The sequence below is a fragment of the Brienomyrus brachyistius genome, chromosome 17 (genome assembly GCF_023856365.1).
Source record: "Brienomyrus brachyistius isolate T26 chromosome 17, BBRACH_0.4, whole genome shotgun sequence".
NCBI classification, from domain to species: Eukaryota; Metazoa; Chordata; class Actinopteri; order Osteoglossiformes; family Mormyridae; genus Brienomyrus; species Brienomyrus brachyistius.
The window spans coordinates 16,431,811-16,458,395 of NC_064549.1; the positions used below are offsets into that span (position 1 = coordinate 16,431,811).

The 26,585-nt window shown below is 50.6% G+C and overlaps 1 protein-coding gene across 1 annotated transcript in view; it reads left to right on the forward strand.

Moving 5' to 3' along the window:
• The window catches only part of robo2 (roundabout, axon guidance receptor, homolog 2 (Drosophila)), a 356,398-nt gene that overhangs the window by 293,562 nt on the left and 36,251 nt on the right, over window positions 1-26,585 (forward strand). Inside the window, exons 7-16 of the mRNA XM_048980730.1 lie at window positions 6,253-6,389; window positions 10,602-10,726; window positions 12,215-12,386; window positions 15,469-15,674; window positions 17,308-17,389; window positions 18,185-18,350; window positions 18,528-18,694; window positions 20,450-20,571; window positions 23,412-23,643; window positions 26,268-26,392. Of these exons, the coding sequence (XP_048836687.1) occupies window positions 6,253-6,389; window positions 10,602-10,726; window positions 12,215-12,386; window positions 15,469-15,674; window positions 17,308-17,389; window positions 18,185-18,350; window positions 18,528-18,694; window positions 20,450-20,571; window positions 23,412-23,643; window positions 26,268-26,392 (1,534 nt within the window). The remainder of the gene's footprint in view (window positions 1-6,252; window positions 6,390-10,601; window positions 10,727-12,214; window positions 12,387-15,468; window positions 15,675-17,307; window positions 17,390-18,184; window positions 18,351-18,527; window positions 18,695-20,449; window positions 20,572-23,411; window positions 23,644-26,267; window positions 26,393-26,585) is intronic.

Here is a 26,585-nt window from a genome sequence, read left to right on the forward strand (position 1 = left end):
AATTGTGCAAAACCGCAATATGTTTCAAACATTCCACTAGACAAAAGGGCCATGGCTACACACACACACACACACACAACACACACACACACATACACCCAGGCTCATACACACACACATACACCCAGGCTCAAACACACACACACACACACACACACCCAGGCTCATACACACACACACAAATACACACACACATACACCCAGGCTCATACACACACACACATGCACCCAGGCTCAAACACACAAACACATACACACACACACATACACCCAGGCTCAAACACACAAACACACACACATACACCCAGGCTCAAACACACACACATACACCCAGGCTCACACACACACTCATACACACACACACACACACACACAAACATTTCTATTCATACCATTCATTCATTTCTATGTGAAAAACTCTAATCCCAGTGATCACAACCTTTACCCCTACTCAGCCCTAACCTTATCCATAAATGACCAACTTTTAGCAAGACTCTCTGCATTTTTAGTTTTTTGATTGCAGTGACTAATTTTTGTAAAATTGAGCATAATACTGAAACGGTGGCCCCTACAATGCGAGAATACCAGGTCTTTATCAGATTGTGGGGAAATTTGGTCTCTCCCCCCCCCCCACACGCACACACACAAAGACATGGTGGTGGAGTTAATTAAACAGGCCCTGACCTCCAGCTGTGTGCTAAGATATAAATGTCACTAATGCAGGCTGACAGGGACTCTGCACTGCACGTTTGCGTCACAACGTACGGTTTGTTCTCTAGGCTGACCCCCCCGCCCCACCCACTGAGTTATTCAGAGGCCCGTTTGCCTTTAACGTCTGGTTTATATAAACCGTAAATTGTGTTAAATCTGTGGATTCCCTCAGTCCTGCCACTCTCTGCCACCGTCTCCTGTTCTCTCTTTGCGACTCTCTCTTCTCTCTCCTCCTTCTCCTCTCCCTCATTTTTGCCCAGAACCTTTGTCGTCATCCCTCCATTCCACTCTCATCTGCTGCTGGAGTTTGTTCTTTCGACATTGTTAAGCTGGGGGTGCTGGGGGGGGTTCGAGGGTGTGAATGAGTTTGCACGTTAAGGGTGTTCTCTTTGAGGCTTCATGAGTGTAGTGTTTACTCTTCATCTGGAAAGGTTACATTGTCCTTATTAGTATGATAAGAGGGAGAGAGAGAGAGACTTCTGTGCCTCTCCAGAACCTCTCTCTAAGTGCGCCCACCCCAGACCCCCCGGCGCCCTCCAGTGCTGGTGATGGCAGGAGTCTCAGCTGAGCAAACTGCACTTTAATGAAGTCAGAGAGATTACCAGGCTTCGACACAGGCGAAGGCGCAGGCCTGGAACAGTTGGGGCAGTGTTGGAACAGGGTTTAAGCAGACAGGGATGGAGCCGGTACCACAGTGCCGTGAAGAGGAAAGGGATTTGGACATAAGAGGCAATGGGGCTGATGTGATGTGGGGCCCGGATGGGGCTGCTGCTATAATTGTGAAAGGAGTAGAGCAGAGGGGGCAGGGCTGGAGAGAGGAGATTGGAGACAAGGGAAGAAACTTGGAAAAGAGAAGCTGGTGTTTAGGTATAGCTAAACTCCAGTGGGAGGAGCCTATTCCAGCCTCTTCTTGTGCTGGCAGCTCTGTGCGTGTGGCCTGATCTTAGGGTTAATTTGCATTTGCCCTTTGAACCACTGGACCCACACTGGGAACCATCACAGTGGAAGAATGCTAGCCAGGGCTGGTGACCCTTTGAATGCTGAGTATCCATGTTTGGGGGGAGGGGCTGGAGAGATGTGGCTGAGGGGGGGAAGGTCCGTTCCATCCCTCTCAGCACTGCAGCTGGCTGGATCCCTGTGTTATGGTATCTTTATGTAGCTCTCCATTTTTCAGACAGCTGATGGAGAAGCATGCCTGTGTGGGTGCGTCTGTGTGTGTGCGTGTGTGTGTGTGTGTCTCACTAAACGCCTGCGTATTTATCCAAGATCACTTACGTGCTGGTAGTTCAGCATGTGTGATCGCCAGCGTGCAGCCCGCGTGTTTCTGCGAGTGACTGAATGCAGACATGTAACAGTGACTTGCGAAGGCGTGTGTGACAGAGCCCTGCTTGTACTGGACAGACAGCGCTTGCACTGCCGGGTTGCCGTGAGTGTTTTGTGTGAGTGTTTGTGTAAGTGTGAGTGTCTGTACGCCAGTCAGCTTGTGTGTGAGTGACACATCCATGAGCATATCGGAGAAGCACCATCTGTGCTCTTGTGTCCGGCGGCTGCCTGTTTGGGTGTCCTGGTGCGGGTTCCTTTGTTTAAGAGTGTGTGTGAGTGTGTGTGAGTGTGTGTTTGTGTGTGGAGGCGCTCCTGGCAGATGTTTGGCTCTGTCTGAGCGCTGCCGTCTGCTCCACTCGACCTGTGAGTACACACCATGCACGTGAGCTCCCTTCAGACGTACGTCTAGTGCTCTGCGAGTATCTGGATAACAGGGTCTGGACAGTTAGCATCAGGCGCCATACTGAGGATGGTGTGAGACCGCTGGGAGGCGGAGCTGGAGTGGAGGCCTGGGCCTCTGGCTCACTGATGTCCTTGCGTGGATGACAGATGCTGGACAGGTTACTGCGGCTCCCTTTGGTCACGCCGGTGCTTTGAGGCACCATCGCGCTCTCTGGGAGAAGTAGGAGTCCGTCACCACGCAGCAATAGTCGGCAAACAGCTGGCCCCCCACTCTCACATAGGGGGCTCCTTCGTTCCAGTCATACCTCAGGCGCTGGAGCAGCAGAATGTTAAACACCATTTACTGTAATCGAGCCTTTTAAGTGGGGTTGAGGGGCCAGCAGGGCCGATGGGACCTTGGCAAGGAGATGAGGCAGGGGTGGAGGGTGGGAGGGGCGGCAAAGAAGGCCGATGGGGTGCCAGATGGGGGGGGGGAGAGGTTAGTGAGTGACACAAAGAAGAAAGAGAAATGGCGGCGAGAGCAGAGGATAAGGAAGAAAAGGAGGATGAGAGAGAGAGTCAGCCAAAGAGAGATGGTGATAGAGCGGCACTCAGCAGTCAGAGCGTTCCGAGATCCTTAAGGGCCAAAAATGCGACTCGCAGCCATACTTGGAGCATGTCAAACCCTCCAATGAGCTGTCAAGCAGTCCTGACTCGCCTTACTTATGCGGAACCCTAGACAGGTGAACCTGGAAATCACAGCCTGCCCTGCACTGCCATTCTGTTCATTTGTGCACAGGTCTGGCCCCTTGCATGCATGTGCATATGAGCATGAAGCTGATGTGTCCAGCAGGCAGAGCGCCTCCTCAAGTCCTCCAGCGTTGAGGAGAAAACAACAGACACAACAACATATATATGGCCTTAATTAGGGTGCCAGGCTGCCATGACGCCTTGTTCCACCAGAACAGGCCTGCTGCAGATAACGAGTTCCGTCATCTGCTATCTTGTTGACAGTATCGAAAAACTATAAACGCTCAGCTGGGTTGAGTTCTGGTGCTATGAAATGCCATGACACGTGGCTGACATTATCACCATGCTCATCACACCATTCAGCGGCTGCGTGTGTTGTGTAGATGGAGGCAAGAAATCTGGAAAATTCCATGCCTACAAGGAGTATATTACTGCAGCCTTAGGATGACTGTAAGCACTCAGAACTGCTTTGTATTTATTGGCATCTACTTGGAGTGGACAGAAACTATGCCAGGAAAATGACCTCCACACCATCTTAAATCAGCCAGAAGCCTTCGCTGTTGTGAAACAGGCACTCAAGCTTGTAGGCTTCTTTTGGCCTGAGCTTTTTGACAATTGGCTAAAGGGTGACTCATCTGACCAGATCACTTTTCTTTCATTGCCCGGTAGACAATTGCCTGTGTTCCGTGGACCACAGTTTATTGCAAAAGCTCATTTTGAGGTGTAAAGCGCTGCAATCCAACCATAGTATCCCCATCTATGAAGTACTTAATGGAACTGCACGCTCACACCTTGGACTGACATTTGCAGTCAGCCGCTTCGGAGATGCTCATCTTTTACCCAAGGAGTGCACGCTTTCAGCCGGCTACCTCCATGAGAAGAAGGCTTTCCCTCAGAGTCCCATGCCAGCACCACCTTAGCCTCTGTGCCTCATCAAACATCAGAGATCTTTGTCACAGAAGCTCCCCCTGCACCTGCCCCAACAATCACCTCCCTCCCAGAGCCACTGAAATCTCCTCCTATTGGCAAATGGGCCTGTGCATTTTCACAAACTGCGCTAAGCATGATGGGATGGATGTTGACTGTCTAATTAGCTCTGGATGCACACCATGTGCTTTACACTTTGTACTTTGTATCCTCGTTTACCTTTTATTTTGTGAGTGAATGTGGCTTATATACAATCGCAAACATAATGACTGCGTTCCTGCATTTTCTGTGCATGTTTGGGTGTGTGTGACCCTGCGCGGTGTGTGTGCGTGTGTATGGTGCTGTGCCTTTGTCTGATTGTGGACATGCCTGCACATGGCGGGCTGGGGGAGCTGTCAGCAACACAACGTGTGCATGATTGGCCAGCATGCATGTTTGTATGAAAGGACCTGTCAGCGCTGATTCAGCACCACCCCCCCCCCAACTGTAACGAATACCAACGCTCCCCCCTGCCCACCCCACTGTCTCTCTCATCCTCCCCCATTTCCGCATTGGCCTGGGGCAGTTATGGAAAAGCCCGCCGCTTAGGCTCTTTGGTTTTACTGTCATGTCGCCTCGTCTGAAATCCGCTGCGTCATGCTGTCATTAGATGACGGTTTATGAAATGGAACAATGACGGCTTTCTTTGCTGAGCTGCATTTGCCCTCGTTGGCAAAGCACTTACATGTCGCATAATGTTTTTTTTTTCACTCAAAGCCTGTTGGTAGGCTTAACGGATAGTCATAGCTCAGGAATACAGTACAATAAATATGTCATTAAAATTTATTTTCTTGGAAATGACGTATAATAAAGAGAGGCAATGACAGATTAAGGGCTTTAATAGTTAATATCATTCAGATACTTGTACAGTGGGTGGTGGCGTGAGACACCTGCACTACTGGGTGAAGTCAGGGGGTGAGGTATGGAGCATGCGCTGATTACAGTGTGTTGCTGAACCCACTTCATAACAAACCCCCCTCAGGGATGAAATCCTGAGTGCAGTCATGTGGTGGGTGATACCTCAGCACCTCCCTAGTCCGAATGGGCCAGTGTAATTTTTTTTTTCCAGTGGCTGGAGTGCCAATCCTACCACCAACCCCCACGTTTTTCCCTGTAAGTTGAAGACTTCCTTGCAGGGCTGAATATAGATTAATGTCATACCCACTAAGAAGCAATTACAGGTTACTTGCTCAAGGACCCAACGAAGTAAAATCACTCCAGGCATTCATGGGACTCAAACCAGTAACGTTCCAGTTGCTGGCACAGAGCCCTAGCCTCAGAGTCACCACTCCAGCCTGGAGAAGTTAGCTGGAGGTTTAATCTAAGTTGCAGAACCCTCCATTTCCCTCCTTTCCCTTTCGTGAGTTACAGGTCAGAGAGCATAGCTGTGTGTGTTTCTTGTTTTTCAGGGTAATCATTTCCCAGTTTAACTTCATCATTGAAAGCTAGTTTTTTTCCCAGATATTTTCTGCTGCTCTTCCCCCCCTCCCCCAGTTCCCTTCACCACCCCTCAGCATTGCCCCCTTTATCAGAGAGGCAGGCTGCAGACAATGTTGAGATGTCAGGATGCTCGGTGCCTCTCGCCCTCAATGACGTGCCCCAAAACCGACCTCACCTCAAGCTATGCCGTTTCCGCTGCCACACTCTACCCAAGCCCCTCCCCCACCCCCCCCCCCCCCCTCCCGCTTGACTTGTCAAAAAACCCCCAGAGCGTGACAAACACTGGGGATCCTCCCAGCATCCTCTCTGCCCACCACCAGCCTGCTCTAGCCAACCTCCACCATGGTGCTGAGGCAGCAGCAACATGAGACCTTTCTTCTCGACTGGTCGGTTCCTCTCAGATGCTTATGGAGTCCGAGCTCTCTGACCATGTGGGCAGGTGCATTCCCGCATCCTTCCGTTTCGCCCCGCATTGTTTCGGTGGCCTGCTTCAGAGTGAGATAATGCTGCTCTTATTAGCTCTTCCTGTTTCAATAATCATGCTTAGGACTGGAAGGTATTATCAATATCTTATGGAGTTTAAAAGGCAATTACAATGGAAAATGAGACTGGCACGTCTGTCAATATTGCGGCGAGCATGTAAATCCCGATTAACCTTCTGAAGCTTCTCTTGTTCTCCAGGTATGAGATCAAGTACGACAAAGATGACTATCTGCTGCGGATCAAGAAGGCGTCAGGCAGCGATGAGGGCAGTTTCACCTGTGTGGCAGAGAACCGTGTGGGAAAGGTGGAGGCCATTGCCACCCTGACTGTCAGAGGTGAGTACGGGCCGGCGGGCGGGGCTGTGGTTAGCGTGCATGGGCATGTCCTCTGATACATTTATCATTTTTAGTTCGTGGCCTTGGCTCTTTTAGCCTCAGCTGAGTAGAAGCACATGGCCTCCGATGTCTTAGCATTCACTGAACGTTAAAGCACATTGCTTTAAATGAGTCGTTATTCCTATTAAGATAACCAGAGAGGCAATTGCGCAGTGTGTGAGGTGAGTGGGTTAGAGCTTGCTGAGTACAGTGAGTCGCAGTGAAGTCCATTTTTCACCACCTTTCGCTGATGACATCCCTTTCCAGTGAGGTGTGAGGGGGATCATAATTACCGAAACCCCCCCACGTCAAAAGACACATTTTTGGGGGTAGAGAACCATTTAGCATCAGGTTGGTTATTTATAGACATTATAATTAGAAATTGGTTAGAATCGATTGTTTTATTTCCATTGAGCCGCCTTCATGTATTGTTAAATGAGCAAGAGGGAGGGTTTTAGAGAATTAACACTAGCATTGTTAGAACATTGGAGCGTAACTGTGACCTCAGTTAATGGAGGAACCTTCTTAGGCTCAGGGTCTCTGCAGGCTTGAAATCTTTCTCACCATATGTCCATTTATGCTGCGTCATATGTTACTGGCACCAATCAGCAGAGGCGGGTAAGGTGAATAAAAGTCTTTTTTTGCTGTAATTTTCCCACTTCCTCCTACTAAATGATGTAGATCAGACCTTCTAAAGGCTCTGTGAGTCACATGGAGGGGGAACCAGGGCAGGTGTAGCTGGGAGGGGGGGGGGGGGCGCTTGATGCCCCAGCCTGTAATGTCCGCTTTAGGTCCACTGTGAATGTAATGCAGTGGTGTTAAGGTTTTGCCAGTCTAAACACAGTCTTATCTAAAGCTTACTGCACCAATTCAGTCTAGAGAGGTGGGAACATTGAAGGTAAAGTAATTAATTTATGCAAATTACCTCTGATTACGTTAAGGTAAATTTCATATGTGAGTATTCCACCAGGTGGTGCTATACTACAACAGGAATCCTATTAACAGAGCCATTGTGATAAGACCACCATTGGTACCCAGATACCAACAGGAAGTCAAAAATCAATCTATTGGCGAGACCTGGGAGAAGAGATAATGAGACTGATTAGGGGTAGCTGCTCACATTTTGGCGGTAACTAAATAACCCAGACAGGACGATCTCATTTGACCCCAGAGTGTCTCTCATTCACCACCTCGCCCCCCCCACCCCATAATTGACACCAGCCTCACTTTCAGCCCCTACTGGGGCTGCGACTGTTGACATGGTGCAGGGCGTCATTCATTCTGACTTCTTTCTTTTTCTTACCCCCCTCCCTCGTTTTGTCCTCCCTTTCCTGTGGTATTTATTTTTCCCCCTCCCACCACACCATTGTTTCTGTGTCCAGCTCGCCCCGTGGGTAAGTACCCATAGCCCTGTGTGGCCTCCATGGTGCATGGTCACTGCCCCCCCCCACACACTCCCCAGCCTGTGAGCTAACCCCATTAACGCCCCCCACCTCCCCCACCGATGGCATGGCTTGACCGCTTCTCCACGCGGTGCTCACCCTAGAAGAAGGACAAACCTAGGAAGTAGCCCATTCACACCATAGTGTTGATAACCCATGTCTACTAACCAGCAGATACAGTGGGCGAACGCTTTATGAATACATAGGCCAATCTGGCTTTGTCAAAGGGATGGTACATTTGGCTGGGTTGGGGAAATCTCACTTCTACTGTTTTGGATTGCTGGAGGTTCTTTTATAATCACCTGTGTTTCTGGGAGTGTGAAATCCCTACACCACTGGGATGTTAGACTGACGGGTGTCAGAATGCGTGTTGAGTGATGCTGACCTCTGGAGGGTGCTGCTCTGGAGGATTGTTACCGTGTGTGTGTGTGTCTGTGTGTGTGTGTGCGTGGATTATGTTTATATTGCATTGTGGGGACCAAGTGTACCCCACGATGTGATAAAAACCTGTTATTTTGACTTTGTGGGGACCGTTTTTTATATCCCCACAAATATCTGTGGATGCAGCCAAAAAACAAAAGATGCCAAAAGTCCCATATTTAGTTTGGTTACTTATGGGTAAGGTTGGGGCTGGACAGGGGTTAAGGTCGTCATGTTGGGATTAAGAGTTTTTCCCATAGAAATGAATAGAGAGTCCCCACAAAGATATAACTACAAACCTGTGTGTGTGTGCGTGCGCATGTGTGTGTTCATAAGCCTGAGGCTAAAGGGACACGGCTGGGTGGAGCACAGACTGGCAGAGTGTCTGACGGCTCTGGAGAAGGACTCCGGGCTTAAGCAGTGCTGGCTGCCGCGTGATTATCGGAAGCTGTCAGCTTGGTGGCAGATTTGGAAAATGAAACGTTCCTTGCGTCTGCAGGAAGGAGACAGTAATTGTTGGAAGGTTCTCAATAAAACATGATTGAATGTGAGCTCAAAGGGATCTGAGTGTGTGTGTGTGCGTGTGTGTGTGTGTGTGTGTGTATTAGCCTGGGCTTGTGTTTCTACTTGGATGTCAGTTTATATGTGTTCAGCCTTTCATCCATATGCCTGTTATGTTTTTTTGATGAGGGAGAGTATGCATGTCTTATGCGAGTCTGTGTTTATGTAAGTGTGCAGGCATATGATGCTGTGTGTGTGTGTATGTGTGTGTGTGTGTGTGTGTGTGTGATGGATGTGTGTGCGTGTGATGGATGTGTGTGTGTGTGTACATGTGATGGGTGTGTGTGGGGGAGCCAGGGATTTAGTGCCACCACCTCCCAGCTGTCCTGAAGCTCTGCTCATGGGATGGCAAGCTCTAAGGCACATGGGCAGCCTGCAGGTTTATATATGGGGCCTGCTCACATTTTCTAGCCAGGCGTCTTATGGACAAAACATGATCACCTAACCCACCGACTCAAAAGAGCTATGAGACCAAGGTTTGCAGTTCCTATCTCTCAGAATCAGTGAATGCCATCAGATGGGTCTCCTAGGATACACAAGGCATCCTATAATATTACACGAGAAGGTGACAGAGCTCAGTCTAGATCCTCACCCAGAGTGATGATGACAGTCATTGTCAGGACAAACCTGCTAGGCTGCTGGGGGTCGGCCGTCATCACCTTGTGTTATGTGTGCCTTTTGCTGTTCTGAGAAACGCTGTCTCTTAGTATGCAGGCTCTGTTTCGCTTAAAGATATTCTGGGGAGGGGGGGGGGGGGTGAGGGGCATGGGTATTCTTCTGAAGGGCGTACTCAGGTTCCCAGGAGGTGGGGGGTGGGGGGACGTGAAGGTGAAGGTGGCAAACATCCCCCGGGCGGGCATCATGACAATGACAGGCCACCCCTCTGCAGGTGCTGGGGCACAGGTGGGCTTTCAGGGGGGTCAGACACATCTTGCGTTTTCTAGCCCGGTCCTTGGGGACACCCAGACAGTCCACATTTTTGCTCCCTCCCAGCTCTCTTCCAGACCGTCCACATTTTTGCTCCCTCCCAGCTCTCTTCCAGACCGTCCACATTTTTTCTCCCTCCCTGCTCTCTTCCAGACAGTCCACATTTTGGTAGCAAAGCACAGAAGAGAGTTCTGGATTTGGAGTAGTTTAAGCTGCGTTCTGTAACAGTATTTACGTGGTTGAGCATTGGTCATCGCTTGGTTTCCACTAAACATCAGCATGGGGGTGTGAGTTTCTTCGGAAGTGAAATCCCTTTAAAGATGGGGAGGGATTTCCCAGGTGCGTTTAGGTCTCGCCGGCCAAATGCTGTTTGGGATGGGGTGAACACAGGGGCTAAGCCGTAAAAGCTCTGAAGCTGCACGTCACCTGTAACTTCCTGCAAGTCTTTTCAGCTAATTGAACGTGAAATTGCCCCATGCGGATATTTGCACATTGGGCGGGGGGCTGACCTACGTGCTGTCACTCATCTGGCCGGATCAGCTGCTCGCATGAATGGCTTCTGCGTGACTGACGTGCTCTTGTCATCCCTTCACTTTACGCTCCCTTAATTAGCCAAAAACTAACACAGATAAAATGCTCCTGCATGGAGGCTGGTAATTACATCCCTGTCAGGTCAAGCTTGGCTAACTCTGTGCCCGCTGATGCCTGGACCACTTGACCCTCCTGCTACACTGCTGCCCACTCCTAGCATGTCCAAAGCAGTTTGTGCTCTTCCCTTTTTTGACCTCTCACTCCCTCTTGTCCCTTCCCCAATCCTCCATAGCGCCTCCCCAGTTCGTTATTCGCCCGCGGGACCAGATCGTGGCACAGGGGCGGACGGCCACGTTCCCCTGCGAGACCAGGGGGAACCCGCAGCCCGCGGTGTTCTGGCAGAAAGAAGGCAGCCAGGTAAGAGGCCACTCCGCTAATAGCAGAACCAATAGAACCTCGGGAATCTACAGCCAGTAAGAACCATGCTGCTTTTAGAAGTCATACTGACAGCACCCCCGGTCAGCTGTGCCCTCTGCTCCATTTGCTGATCACGCGTGTGTCCGACGTCGAGGCTGAGGGCCTGCCCACGATGCTCCGCTGGCTCACCTCGCCATCTTGCTGCTATCACAGGGTACTCAAGAGACTCAGGAACCGTCACAATGTCCCATAAATGCCCCATGCCGTCGCCAGGGTGCTGTCCAGGGAGGAGCATTTGGGTATGGTGGGTGGGCACCGGTTTTCAAATTGTGTCAGAGGTCTTAGTGGGTCTTCTGGTGGACAGTGGGGGGGTGGGGGTGCCAGTAAATGACCCTGCAGATGCCGCTGGGTCAGCCTGAACGTGAAAGGTGTAAGGTGTAAGGTGTAAGGTGACTTTTATATACACACACACACACACACACACACACGTGTCTTTGTGAGGACTGTCCATTCATTACTATGAGAAAACTGTAAACCCAACAACGACAATCATAAGCCCCCCCCAGCCCTAACCTTAACCACAATTAAACAAACAAAACAAGTATTTTGCCATTTTTAGATTTTTTTATAAAATTTTTTGATTGGAATCACATATTTTTATGAAATTGAATTTCCCCTTGTGGGAAAACAGGTTTTTATCACAATGTAAGCACCCACACACAAACACACACACTCACAAACACATGCACACACACACACATGTATGCACTTACACACACACACATGCACACACGCATGCACGCGCACACACATGCACACACAGGGGTTTGACCTGGGCCACTCCCTCTCCTTCTTAAATGAGATGCAAAGGTATTCGTTAGAAAGGACCATTTAAAGCAGTAATTAAGTAATTAGGCAAGAGGGAGGCTTTCCTGTCACACTTGAGGATGATGAAGTGGACGCGTATCATCCGGTGCAGGGGCATCGGGGGCTAATTAAAAAAACCACATCATTTGCCACATTAAAGTCATTACTTGTAATTGAATACAGCTAATGTCTTTCTTTACCTCTAGTCTAAGGATTTAAGGGGGTGGGGGTGGTGGCTCAGGGATATGCGGTGATAGAGGTGTATAGGTGAGCCCCCCCACCCACACGCCAGCCCTCTCCCTGTGTCCCCCGTCAGTAATGGCCTGCCTCCCATTAGCTACAGTATATGTGCTAGGATACATTTCTCTATTTACCATGTTTACCGTGCAATTTCTGACCACTAGCTTTGTTAAGCGCGGGGTTGGTCACTGCCATCGACCTTGGTGGTTTGCAGGAGCGCTGTCTTCTGCTCTGCCCCCCCTCCCCAGGTGGGGCTGCTGTGTGAGCGTGCTTTACTGAGAGCTGCTAAACGTGTGGTGCTTGTGAGGATGGCAGTACTGACTCAGCTGCCGATTCCCCCGCCCTCCTGACTCGGCTTTTTCTCTGCCCCCTCCCCTGCAGAACCTGCTGTTCCCCAACCAGCCCCAGCACCCTAACAGCCGCTTCTCCGTGTCTCCTGGCGGGGACCTCACCATCTCCGGCGTGCAGCGCGCCGATGCCGGCTACTACATCTGCCAGGCCCTAACGGTGGCGGGAAGCGTTCTGGCTAAGGCCCAGCTGGAGGTCACTGACGGTGAGGCGGGCTGCGGCGCCCCCAGCTGGCCGCCCTGGCAGAGCCCAGGTCTTCTGGGTCAAAATCACAGAGACACAGACATTCTGCCTCCTTTTACACCCCAGAATAATATACACACAGATACACCCGCAAAAAGCCTTGTATCCTCAATTTACAGAGACCTACACACCCATTCCTGATAGACACACTAACTAGTCCCACGAAAAGCAAACGACTCTCACAAAGACGCAAAGTGCCGCCCTGCTGTCTCCTAACCTTGCAGCCGTCGCACGGTGAAAGCGCTCAGCTCGAGCGCCCACGCACACGGCCACACACCTGTAGTGAAAGGCATGTGCGAGACCTTGGAAATCTGAAGTGAGCTCGAATATAAATTCTGGCATTAAAGGCTTAAATGGAAAAGGGCTGTATTTCTAAGCTTTTTTTTTTATTTACGCGGCTGTTACGCGATGAAAGGAAGCAGCGTGGAAGCTCGGCCTTGCGGCTGACGCCTGCCCGCACGCTTTGTTACCCGAGTGCCTCTGACCTTGCTATTGCAACCGCTAACCATTTCCTCTTTCGCTCCTATTGTCTGGCTGCTTTTGCTGGACACCATTTAATTAAACATCTATTCAGGCTCTGCCCGAGAGGCAGGGAAGGCACTGCCCTTGAATCCTCACCAACTTAATGATCAATCTTTGCGAGCCGGGGAAGTGAGCGAGTGATTGAGAGAGGCAGAGTGAGGGAGACGGAGGTATGAGGGAAGGAGGGACGCAGCGAGGGAGCTGAGGAGTGGGCGGGCAGCGTGCCCAGAGGATGGAGCGCGCACACGTCTGTGTGTGGTTTAGGGAGGGGGGGGGGGTTGAAGGAAGGGGTGGAGCCGGTGGACACTGGGTGATTTACGATAGAGGGGTCTGATAGCTGAGAAGCGGGTTCAAGGAGATTTGTAATGAGAAAATCCCAATGCAGACAGTCAAGGCCTCTGTGCTCACCACCTCCTCTCCGTCTGCCGGCCCTCCCTCCATCCGTCTGCTGTCCACTTCTCCATCTGCTGTCCTCCTCTCCGTCTGCCGGCCCTCCCTCCATCCATCTGCAGTCCACCTCTCCATCTGCTGTCCACCTCTCTGTCTGCCGGCCCTCCCTCCATCCGTCTGCTGTCCACCTCTCCATCTGCTGTCCTCTTCTCTGTCTGCCGACCCTCCCTCCATTCGTCTGCTGTCCTCCTCTCTGTCTGCTGTCCTCCTCTCTGTCTGCTGTCCTCCTTTCTGTCTGCCGACCCTCCCTCCATCCATCTGCTGTCCACCTCTCCGTCTGCCGGCTCTCCCTCCATCCGTCTGCTGTCCTCCTCTCTGTCTGCTGTCCATCTCTCCGTCAGCTGGCCCTCCCTCCATCCATCTCCTGTCCTCCTCTCTGTCTGCTGTCCACCTCTCCGTCTGCCGGCCCTCCCTCCATCCGTCTGCTGTCCACCTCTCCGTCTGCCGGCCCTCCCTCCATCCGTCTGCTGTCCACCTCTCCGTCTGCTGTCCTCCTCTCTGTCTGCCGACCCTCCCTCCATTCGTCTGCTGTCCTCCTCTCTGTCTGCTGTCCTCCTCTCTGTCTGCTGTCCTCCTCTCTGTCTGCTGTCCATCTCTCCGTCAGCTGGCCCTCCCTCCATCCATCTCCTGTCCTCCTCTCTGTCTGCTGTCCACCTCTCCGTCTGCCGGCCCTCCCTCCATCCGTCGTCTTGCGTCCTGCTGACCCACCCCGGAACCCACCACAGCACACATTGGCCGCCACTGCCCCTCCCGTCCACCTGCGCCTGTGAAATAAAACATAGCACAAACCAGAATTAAAGGATTTCCAAAGAGTTCCGGGCAGGCATTAGGCTGTCGGTCTAAAATATGGCGTGAGATAGACTGGGGCTGCGGGTGATACCTGCCGTTAAGCTCAGAGGCTTTCAACGTGCACCGTGACTCCCACTGTATGCATGCCTGCTCTTATTTATGACAGGGTGGGGTGGCAGAGCGGGTGGTAAATGCATCATAGCTTTTGTCTTTTTTGTTTTCCTCGCCGTTCCGGACTCAGCGTAATCCTCACAGTGCATTAAAGCTCCTTCCTGCGTAGCAGAGCACCGATAAGGTCGCTCCTGTGGAGCCTTCTGCAGATGCACTCCCCCCCCATCAGGACTCCTGGCCCCTGCTCACCTGTTCCCATTCCTCCTCCTGGCTTTCAGGCAACGGGGCGAGGCTGTTCCTAAATCTTCTCAGTCTACCTCACTCGAGCAGAGTGACTGCAAGCGAGCTGAGAGGTTAAGGAAGAAGCCTCCTTAATTAGCTCCAGAGGTATCATTAGGCATCATTAATTCACGCTGGCTAATTAATCAGAAATATAAACTGCGATGGTGCAGGGAGCAGAGCACAGAGTTATTAACACCCAGAATGCACCAAATGCTTTTCCTGCTCTAGAAACCAGGCTTCATCTTCTTTCATTAGACCTCGTGTTCTTCTAGAAACTGAGAACCACTGAATGTAAGACAGAAATAAGCAATTGCCCAGCTGGGGCGCTTAAATGTTAAGCTAACTTTTGGGGACGTGCCCTCCCCAACCGGCCAGTATTCCGAGAACCACAATGTCCTGGAAGCAGCCCTTGGTCCAGGTTGAGGATTTCACAAGTGATTGGATTCCCTTTAAGATGCTGTGCAGGGTCCGTCTGTGCACAGCGATCAATAAGGGCCGGGCCGATTGCTTTGGCACGCTGGCGCCCGCAGTGGGAGTGGGGGGGTTAATGTCAGAGATAGCAGGCGATGACTTCAAATGGCCAAAGCTCCCCAGCCTCATAGGTAGACAGCAAAGGTGAAGGCAGATGTTCTTCCCCCAAACACTTGGCTGCCATTTGCTGGAACCCCCAGGTAGCTCTTATGCCGCTGAGGTATGGTTACAATAAAAAGACGCTATAGCTGGGCGAGATGGTCTCTGTATGCTACACTGTACCCTCTGTAGGCTGTAATCTATTAAATCACACTTTTATGTTGTATTTGACCTTAGGAGAAGATTGCCTTCAGATTTTGATTTATATACACTGGAGTTCTGGAGTTTTTTTCACCATGTGGCTTGTCGTCTCCCCCCAGTGCTGACTGACAGGCCGCCCCCCATCATCCGGCAGGGCCCGGCCAATCAGACGCTGGGCGTGGACGGCGTGGCTCTGCTGAAGTGCCAGGCGGCCGGGGACCCGATCCCCACCATCAGCTGGCTGAAGGACGGCCTGAGCCTGCTGGGGAAAGAGCCACGCATGTCGCTGCAGGAGTTGGGCAGCCTGCAGATCCGGGGGCTGCGGGTGAGACCCGGGGGGCACGGGGGGGGGTGGGGAGAAGCAGCTTCAGCTCAGGCCCGCTCTGCTGGCACGCCTCCGCTCTCCCCCTGCTGACCGCGGTTTAAATAATCGTATTCGCTGTGAAAAAGATCCAGCCTCCAGACAGCGCTGGAGACTTCCCTGTGCATCTTGCTGGCAGCCCCCTCCATCTCCTCCCCCAGTGTCACCTTCCTGCTTGCGATCCTTGCTGGGTATTATTTGGGGAGTGGTGCAGGACGGCTTGAGAGATTCCAATCGGACATCGGCTAGGCGTAACTTAGGCGGACATGAGGAATCATATTGCTTTTAGGAGATGAATAGGAAATATTGATTTGGGTAAATGGTTTGATGCTATCAGTTAGCGAGGCCCCAGCTCCTCAGCCGCGTCAGCCGGGATGGGCTCCAGCTGTCGAGCGGAGACATGGGGCGTGGCGGGGTTAAACACCCCCCCCCAAAATGCAGACCAGGGACTGAATTTTAAATCTCTGCTTTCCTGGAATTTCCATTACACTTGACAAAGCTGCCGACATTTTATTTAATAAATGGCAGGGGTGTCGGGCGGGGTGACAAACAACAGAAACCAAATCGGGGGGGGGCAGCTGTCAACAGGCCATGAGGTTTCAGCAGCCGACCCTAAACGAATTCACCCGCCATTGTCGTGGCTGGCCGGGCGGGCAGGAAGAGCAGCTGTGTCTGGGGGGCGGGGTGGCGAGCAAATTGAATTTAGGGCTAAATTAGCATCAGCACTTCCTGGGACACTCAGCGACACGCCGCTCTGACCACCCCCCCCCCCACATACACACCCCTCCCTGTACTGTACCTGCCAGCTCATCTCAAACTGTTCTTTCCCAGTCACACTTTCTACTTCATTCCCTCTTTCTTAAAAAAAACACATTTTTACTTAATAAATTAACATAAATGAAAAATATTAATACACTGAGTTATTCACAATGTTGGATTCAAGTAAATCACGCAAAGATTAATTTTGTTGAAACAGAAACAGCAAGGAATATATTCAGAACGCTTGTACCTTTTCATTTACAGCTCACTGTCCCTCAGACCTTAATATATACAGCAGAATAGTCCCAACACATACAGACACCTGCTTACGAAATGGGGACTGTCCATTCATTTCTATGTGAAAACCCTAATCCCAAACATGACCCCTACCCAGCCTAACCTTACCCTAAGGCAACCAAAATACGAGTCTTTTGGTAATTTTTGTTTTTTGATTGCATTCACGGATCTTTGTGGGAACATGAGAAATGGTCCCTACAACATCAAAAGAACAGCTTTTTATTACATTGTGGGGGGACATTTGGTCCCCACAATGTAATATAAACCGAATCCACACATACACACACGCAGACAAAGACACACACACAGTCCCCCGCCTCTCTCCCCTGGACGGTCCATTTCTCTTTGATCTGCTGCTGTAGACTCTAAATCACAGACTCATAGATTAAGCATTTGACAGGAGCAGGAATGTGGGGCAGCTGCCGGGAGAGGGCGCCCCCCTCTGCCTGCGCGCTCTCAGCGTTCCTTCCAGACGTGTGGCCGGCTTTGTTCCTCCTGCTCATTAGTCACTGAGATTGACGGGCTGGCATCTTCCATGCAGATGTCTGACTCTGGGATCTACACCTGTGTGGCCGCCAGCTCCAGTGGGGAGACCTCCTGGAGCGCCTTCCTGGAAGTCAGAGGTAACATCAGCCCCCCACTGCAGCGCCCGGCCGTGCCACTCCCTCCCACCTCCCACAGTCCCACAATCCAATAATAATAATAATAATAATAATAATAATAATAATAATAATAATAATAATAATAATAATAGGGGGCGGCATGGTGGTGCAGTGGTTAGCACTGTTGCCTCACACCTCTGGGACCCGGGTTCGAGTTTCAGCCTTGGTCACATGTGTGTGGAGTTTGCATGTTCTCCCCATGTCGTTGTGGGGTTTCCTCCAGGTACTCCGGTTTCCCCCCACAGTCCAAAAACATGCTGAGGCTAATTGGACTTGCTAAATTGCCCATAGGTGTGCATGTGTGAGTGAATGGTGTGTGAGTGTGCCCTGCGATGGGCTGGCCCCCCATCCTGGGTTGTTCCCTGCCTCGTGCCCATTGCTTCCGGGATAGGCTCCGGACCCACCGCGACCCAGTAGGATAAGCGGTTTGGAAAATGGATGGGTGGATGGATAATAATAATAATAATAATAATAATAGTGCTTTATTTTGTCAGTTACCCTTCACATAGTGAGATAAAAATGTGTAATGGGCTAGAAAATGGCAGCTAATTAATGAATGAAGCCACGGCATTAGCACCCTGTGGATGCAGCCTGAAGCTTAGAGACCACCAGCTATGCCAAGCAGCCCTGCATGAAGCCAGAGCCAAACAAGATGCTCTCAGTCCTCCGTTCTGCCTCCTCCTCCTGCTTTCCTGCCCCCCCTCTTCCTCCTGTCCTCTAAACCGCGCTTCCCCTCCCCCCCCACACGCCCTGCAGAGTCAGGTGGGCTCACCATCGCCAAGAGCCGTGACGAGAACGAGCTGCCCGGCCCGCCGTCCAAGCCGCAGGTGACCGACGTCACCAAAAACAGCGTCTCGCTGTCCTGGCAGCCAGGCCCTGGGGGGGCATCGGCCATCTCCTCCTTCGTCATCGAGGCTTTCAGGTTTGTGTGGTAGGCGCGAGACGCCACAGCCCAAACTGCATATGGAGTTCCATATGGGATCGTCTTAGACTAATTGTAGCCAGCATGAGCAGGACAGCATACAGGAAATAGGCTTTACACCATGAGAGGGCTAGCATGCTTCTTTCTGTGAATTACTCTCCTCTCCTTCTTCCTCAGTCAATCGGTCAGCAACAGCTGGCAGACGGTGGCCGACCATGTGAAGAGCACGCAGTTCACGGTGAAAGGTCTCCGACCCAACACCATCTACCTGTTCATGGTGCGGGCCGTCAACAGTCAGGGTCTGAGCGACCCCAGCCCCATATCGGAGCCCGTCCGCACACAAGGTAAAGGGGGTGCCAGCAGGAGGCATAGTGCGTACCAGGGCAGAGAGCTGATGTTTCCGAGAGTTATACATCTATCAGGGCAAGTTCAACTAACAAAGCAACTGCCGCACAGCCAATGAAATACAATGAGATGAATGACATGAATTTTGTCTCTCAGGATAATAAACATGGTTTAATAAGTAAATTGATAATGATCTTGAATGATAATGATATGAAGGATAGGAGAAGAACATATAAGACATTCATCATCTCTGCGTGGGGCATATACAGTTAGTTTGACAAATATGCGAGGTGTTTTCAGTCATAATATCTCCCTCATTTCCCACCACCTGCTATCTTATTGAAAGTTCCCGTCTCGAATGTGAGAATATGGCACGCCTGATTTGCATAATTAATCTCAGTAAAACGGGAGAGGGGTAATATGCTCGAGCATGGAAACACGATTGCCTTCAGGCTAATTCCTCGCTCCGCTCAGCGCGTCTCCCTGCAGTCGTCCCTTTCATTCCGGTGCTTAATCCCACGCATCAGCACAGAGCGGAACACATGAGCTGGGACAGGAGGCGAGATCCTCCTGGGCCACACAGTGCGACATCCTTACCAGATGTGACTCAGTACCCCTCCGCACCTGCCCGGCCCAGGTCCTGCCACGGGCCTTCTCAGGGTCACCCGCCCCTTCCGGTAAAGCTGGCCCATTGAGACGATGCATGCAGAGATAGCCAGCAGAGACAGACCTCCAGACCTCTCATGGTCTGCCGGCTCATTAAGGGAACCGTTAGGGAATTATGTAAAAGACGCATGACTGCATTGTGGCCCTAACTGAATTAGAGTCGTCTCTGCTCCGTTAATGACAAGGACGAGAAAGAAATGGCGGACTCCAAACAGAGGTAGATTAGATTAAGGTGACATACAGACCTCAGTCTCTTTATTTGATAAGCTCCGTGCTTCTCCCTGAAGCCTGTGGTTAAGTCCCGCAGAAATGCGAGGTGAAAGCGGCCAGAGTGGGTACCAGTCACTTCAAATCACCGAGTATCCCTCTTCATTTGCACACACCTTGTGTTGATGCAAAGAAATGATTATTGACTGTGGCACTCCGAGAAGATGGATGCATTCTTACTGTCGTGCTGCATTAGCAGGCTAAGACCCATAGCTACCTCTTTGTAGCGTTTTTATTCATTTGAAAATTCATTAACTCATATAATGTGCTTCGTTTTCTAGCTTAAATTGTTTCAGGGTCTGTTGGAGTACGTTTTATTTTAACTTGGATGTAAAGCAGCAGCTCTGTTTTATATGACTTGAAAAACAGACGTGTGTGTAAGAGAGAGGAAATGGGATAGCAAATAAATTCACGCATTTACCGCCCCCCCTAAACCCCAGACAGTTCCTCAGGCTGAGCATTTGGGGAGCGAGTAACTGATGTGCTCATTCCGTCGACGTCAAGCCGGAGACGCTGAGAACCCTCCTTACAGGCCTTCATGGTTTTCGCTGATTACTTCTTCTACATCAGATAACGTCGCTTTTATTGAGATGAAATAGGCCCTGCCTGCTTCCACACTGAATGCGGGAATGATTACATTATTTTGATGTATGGGTGTATGTGTACCTTGACGACTTTTGAATAGGGCCCACGGAGTTCATGAACTTGTCTACCCCATCAGTGATCATTGTAGAGGGGTTTCACTCATGAATTAATGTTGTGAAACATGTTGCATGATAGAATGGGAAAATGGCACTCAAATACCCTTCCCCCCCCATCAGATATCAGCCCTCCGGCACAAGGCGTGGACCACAGGCACGTGCAGAAGGAGCTGGGCGAAGTCATCGTACGGTTGCACAACCCCATGGTGCTCAGTCCCACAACCATCCAGGTCACATGGACGGTGAGTAGTCAGCTGCTGCTGTAATTGGCTGAGTGGGATTTCTGCTAATTCTGACACTCAACCTCTAACAATGTTGCAGATGGTGGGCGTGTCCATCTTCTTTTAATGGAAAAACATTCTATTAATTGATCATAGGAACTCTGACTGTACGCTGGAATTTGGGTTTATTTCTGAACGCGGACATGATAATGATGCCCCAAGTCCTGTCTTGGTTGGGAGGTGGAGCAATGAATGTGGCGTAGATGCTGACTAAATTAGCAAAGACAACAGGCTAAAACATGTGTCAGCATAAGAAAAGCCCGTGTTTCCTGTGTGATTGAATCAAGGAGCTTAACTGACGAGTCGGAGCAGTGCAGGAAGGGAGGGAGGCTTTGCTTTGAAGGCAGACAGCTGATCGTTAGGCTTTTCGCTTGTCCTTTTTGTGAAAGAACAAATGACAGACAGCAGAACATTAAGACTTTACTGCTTTGATAAGTATTAACCGGTGACTCAATAAAGGCACATCAAACAGCACACACACACACATACACATACACACACACACTTTCTGTTCCTGCCACCAGCTGCGGCGAGCGCTGAACGGGAATGCAGAGCCATCTGGACGTCTATTAATCTTTTATTTTCGGTTGTTGTAGCCGAAATTAAGACAAATGTTTTGCGCGGAGACAGATTGAAATTAATCATACATTTTGGGCCTGCCGCATACGTGTACCTCAGTCTGCCTCCAACTTGGCCCGAGCCTGATGGGTATTTTTGGCACAGTGTTGGTGTTGCCATGCTGACCTGGCATGTGCACACACACACACACACACACACACACACACACACACACACACACACACACAGAGGATTAGAATATATATCCCAACATGACAACCTTAACCCCTACCCAGCTCCAACCTTAACCATAAATAACTGAACAAAATACAAGACTTTTGGCATTTTTACTTTTTTGATCGCATTTACAGATCTTTGTGGGGACCTGAAAAATGGTTCCTATAACGTAAAAATAACAGGTCTTTATCACATTGTGGAGGAAATTTTTGCCCACAATGTAATATAAACATAATCCACAAACACACAAACACATGCACGTTTATATTCATATCGGGTGAGGACCACCCATTTATTTCTATGGCGAAAACTCTAATCCCAGCAACGACGACCTTAACCCCTACTCAGCCCTAACCTTATCCATAAGTAACCAAACCAAATATGAGACTTTTAGTATTTTTTAGTTTTTGATTGCATTCACAGATTTTTATAAATGTAAGTTTTCCCTTTTGGGGACAAAAAAATATCTTTAGTGCCTGTTAAACACTTGGCAACCTTAAAATGCCCAATGAAGCCTGATTCCGGAAGCTGTGTAACCTCCTCTGTGCTGAAAGAGTGTTTTAAGCAATGTGCCTATACTCCTGCAAAGGTAAAATCCAAAAGAATGTCTGGCTTCTTTGTAATAATGGTTCTGCTTTTAACTGAGGAATGGAGGATATTAGCTGTTTGGTGGGAAACTGCGCTACTGTAATTCTTGCATGACTTCATGCTGTGCAGCGAAACACACAGTTGTCAGCCTTTTTCCCCGTTTATGATTTACCTGAGGGGGCCTTTTCCATCACGGATATTTCAGTAGGCGAAATGTCCCCAAAGCATTTCAGCTCCAGAATCATTCGATAAAGGAAAATTAAACACGAACCTGAGAAACCATTCTGTTGATTTACTCTGACGCCCCCGACACAAACAGCTGTTTAATATCCTCCCTAAAAGCCCCACATCCTTTTCCCACTGTTAACAAGCCATTATTGTGAGTTATTCCCTCCCCTCCATGAATAAATTAGAGTTTTCCTCTGGAAGGCGACCCAGCCGCATAAGTAGAAGGGGAGGTCTGACCGTCCCGCGGGCAGGGCAGCGTGTGCCAGAGCGCTTTGCATTTCCGGGCCCTTCTCACACCCGTGGGGGGAGCAGGTCTGCTCGGGTGGGGCTCAGATCACCGCCGAGGGCGTCTTTAACAGTGCATGAGTTTCCATGTGCTTAATGGTCATGTTTGCCAGCTTTTATGGGATGGGGGTGGGGATCCAGTGAGGGACAGTCTCCTGGTGCCCCGGCTGACAGCCAGGGGTGTTGGTGTGTTGGGGGCGGGGGGATTGGGGGAGGTGTAATGGCTGCTGCTTATGTGGAGGCAGAGGAAACAAAAATGAAATATTTTCTTTGCAAGCCAATGGCCCTCTTCCTGGGGACGCTGCTTCCTGGGGATGTGGTGTCTTACTCGTTTGCTTCTTAGCTTCATTTGCTCGCTTTAATTGTCACGGCCTTATTCTTATTGCTCAGCTTTTCTTCTGGTGCTCTGCTTTGGCTCAGTCTGTAGGTCTTTCTCCTGATGCTCTGCTTTGGCTCAGTCTGTAGGTCTTTCTCCTGATGCTCTGCTTTGGCTCAGTCTGTAGGTCTTTCTCCTGATGCTCTGCTTTGGCTCAGTCTGTAGGTCTTTCTCCTGATGCTCTGCTTTGGCTCAGTCTGTAGGTCTTTCTCCTGATGCTCTGCTTTGGCTCAGTCTGTAGGTCTTTCTCCTGATGCTCTGCTTTGGCTCAGTCTGTAGGTCTTTCTCCTGATGCTCTGCTTTGGCTCAGTCTGTAGGTCTTTCTCCTGATGCTCTGCTTTGGCTCAGTCTGTAGGTCTTTCTCCTGATCCTCTGCTTTGGCTCAGTCTGTAGATCTTTCTCCTGCTGCTCTTCCCAGAAGACCTTTTTATTCTCGCTTTTCCTGATCTACTTTAACCATCTCCCACCAGCCATCACATCGAGCCCGAGCTAATCTCATATCTGCCCCCTCTGCCCCCCCCCCCGGCAGGTGGACCGCCAGTCCCAGTTTATCCAGGGCTACAGGGTGCTCTACCGGCAGATGTCTGGCGTATCTGTGCCTGGCATCTGGCAGAGTCAGGACGTGAAGGTGCCATCGGAGCGCAGTGTGGTGCTCTCATCCCTCAAGAAGGGCATCATGTACGAGATCAAGGTGCGGCCCTTTTTCAACGAGTTCCAGGGCACGGACAGCGAGTCTAGGAGCGGCCGCACCTCCGAAGAAGGTAAGGGGACACCTGGAACCCACACATCTCAGAGGGGACAGGCACTGCATCTTACAGACCCTGACACACGGGTGATCTGTCCTTCTGCTGTTGTCTCATTGTTTTCAATCTTAAGCATGTGTCATCATTCTAAGCTCAGTCACCTATGCAGCAGCAGACAGTGTGTCAGTGAAAACAGTAGCGACCCACTTCTTATGTCAGTTTATGAAATGCTACTTTGTTTCGAGTTCAGCCTGGCTTGACGTAATGCAATGCAATCGTTGAATAAAGTTTATAAGGAATGTGCTCTATTACACTGCTGTCTAAATAGCCTAGATATTCTAAATTTCCAGGCACAATGGTGAAATACTGTTTTATGCTTTTCCTGGCTGAGTTTGCATTCCCATCTTTGCTCTATTTGTGTCCTCCGGCTGAAAGGTTGTGCCTGTTCATGCCTGTTTATCCCCTGCAAAATTCTGATGGACTGTGGGACCAGTCAGTAAATGTTAACAGTTTGTCCAAAGTGATGGGCGGTTCATGTACCAACTAAGCGACTGGAAGGTGCATGGATGGATGGATATAATCTCTCATATGTGAGGAAATGCACCTGGACACACACTGGCTTTTTAAGGTGTCCTCATTCTGGCTGTATAGCAGGGTGCAGGTGCAGAGCAGCTGTAGCGCAGGGTGACATACCCCCTTGTTCAGCTGCATCTTCTGCAAGTGTCCCTGCCCCAGCGTGCGCCTCTGGCAGACCCCCCACTTTTTGTCAGCCCGGGTGACCCGCAGGCTGCTCGTATCTGGATGCAGTCCCTGTTCACACTGTGCCAAAACCAGGGACCCCCCCCCCCCCCCCCCCCCCACCCGCCCACAGAGTCAGACAAACCTCGGAACACAGAAGAAGACTCGTTTCTTAAAAGATAAAGTAAATGAACAAATGAGTGTGCTGCCTCCTTCCCTGCCGGCCGCTATCCGCCTAGCTGCCTCCTCCAGCGGAAATCGCGCTCCGGCGCACAGGACAATGGGAATGCGAAAGCGCGGCAATGAATGCGTGCAAATCACCGTATTTTTATGCGGCGAGGGAGATAAGGCGACAGAAACAAAACCAATTACAGCATGAACATCGTGTCAGGATTTTAATAATGCCGCTTTACTGTGTGCTGCATTTAGCCCCGAACTCAGGGGGGGGGGGGGGGTCCGGCCGTTTTGGGGTGAGCCCCTCCTTGTAGATGGATCAGAAGATTCTAGGGAGTGGGGGTGCTTCAGCACCTGCTGACTGAAAGACAGAGCGATTCAAATCACAGTGATTAAGATTCCTGTGTGCCCCCTCTGGGAGGGTAATGGAAGTACATGGTTATCTGAGCACGCATGTTAAGGCATCTCTGCCGCCTCGCAGTGCTCTTTCTGGCCAGCAGGGGGAAAGAGCTCTCTGTCATGAGCTTGTTCACGAGAAGGTTGCCATTGTCCATGGTTAGAACGTGCAGGTCGCTTTAAATGTGTCAGCCATGCAGATAATGGGCATTTGGGCACCGTGTGGAGCAACAGCAACGCCCTTTCTGTAGTGCATTTCATTTCTTATACTGTGTAAACCTCGTTTTCTGGAAACGTCATACAGGGACGTCACATGTGTTTAACCTGTGATGAAGCGGCAGTTTGTGCCCTCCCTTCCATATCAGTGTCGCCATACATCGCAAGGCTAGCGGGTCTGCTGGTACATGCACTCAGGTGCGAGTCGCCCCCCTCCTGATATTTGTGTGTGTTTGCGGTGGCTGGGTCGCTCCCCCTTTAGGAGGGGGGTGCCCACCTGCTGTACCCATGTCTATTCTCTGCCAGTGAGCACAGCCAGGAGAGAAGCCCTCCTGCTGATTTTTTTTAAAGAATGCAAACATTTATTACAGCATGGGGGTCATTTATCTTCTGCAGGCAAGGCCTTTCTCTTGGGGGGGGGGGGGGGCTGCATGAGGTGAGAGATGAGGAGATTCCGAGTTGTGCTCACATCTTCTTTTTTTTTTGGTGGGGTTGGAGGGGGCAGACTGGGAGGGGGGCTTGGAGTAATTGACCTGTCAGCACTGTGCTGTAGCATGGCTCCACAGCTCAGGGCTGTGGAAATGAGAAAATGTTTTTAAACATTTCATTTCTGAAGCGTCCCTGCGCCCACAAGTTCATGCTCCAGTGGGCGAGTGTTTCTGCCCGCCTGCCCACCTACCTGTGGGCATCCTGTCAGGAGGCTCGCCACGGCGATGTGACTATCGTTCATCATGCCTGACTCCGTAACCTGGCCTACAGTGACCCAGGGATGCTGGATCATCATCGCGTCAAAATCTGTGCGCAGCTCTCAGCATCCAGCCTCTCCTTATCACACCACCTATCTCAGCGATCTAGATTATGTAGGAACAAGCGCCTTTACATCCATGTCAGCCGGCCTTTTTCCCTTTACCGCTGTGCCTGCTTTAGAGGATGAACAGCCCTGCCTGCAGTAGGAGTGTCTGTCTTTCTCCCAAGCAGGGCCCAGCCCATCCCTCCTCGAGTAAAAATAGTGCTTTATTTTGCATGCAAGAGTTTTTTAATGAGGCCGACGGCACACTCGTGAAGCACGTTTGGTCAATTTCACCGGGTGATATGTCAGCTGCTGTTCCCCGGCACAGCTCCCAGCGCCCCCCCCCAGCAGGTGACCGTGCTGACCGTGGGGAACCAGAACAGCACTTCTATTAGCATCTCCTGGGATCCCCCGCCCGTGGACCACCAGAACGGCATCATCCAAGAGTACAAGGTAGGCAGCATACACCATCATCCCTGATGTCTGCATTCCCCAGCGATTTGGGAACAGAAGGCCACTAATTAGCCATATATATCAGAGCAAGTGCATAGGCGTGGCTCTCCATCATCTGAAGTGATTTTAAAAAACACGAATTCTGCCAACATGCATATTCTGACGAATAGTCTCCTCCTGCTTACAATATTTC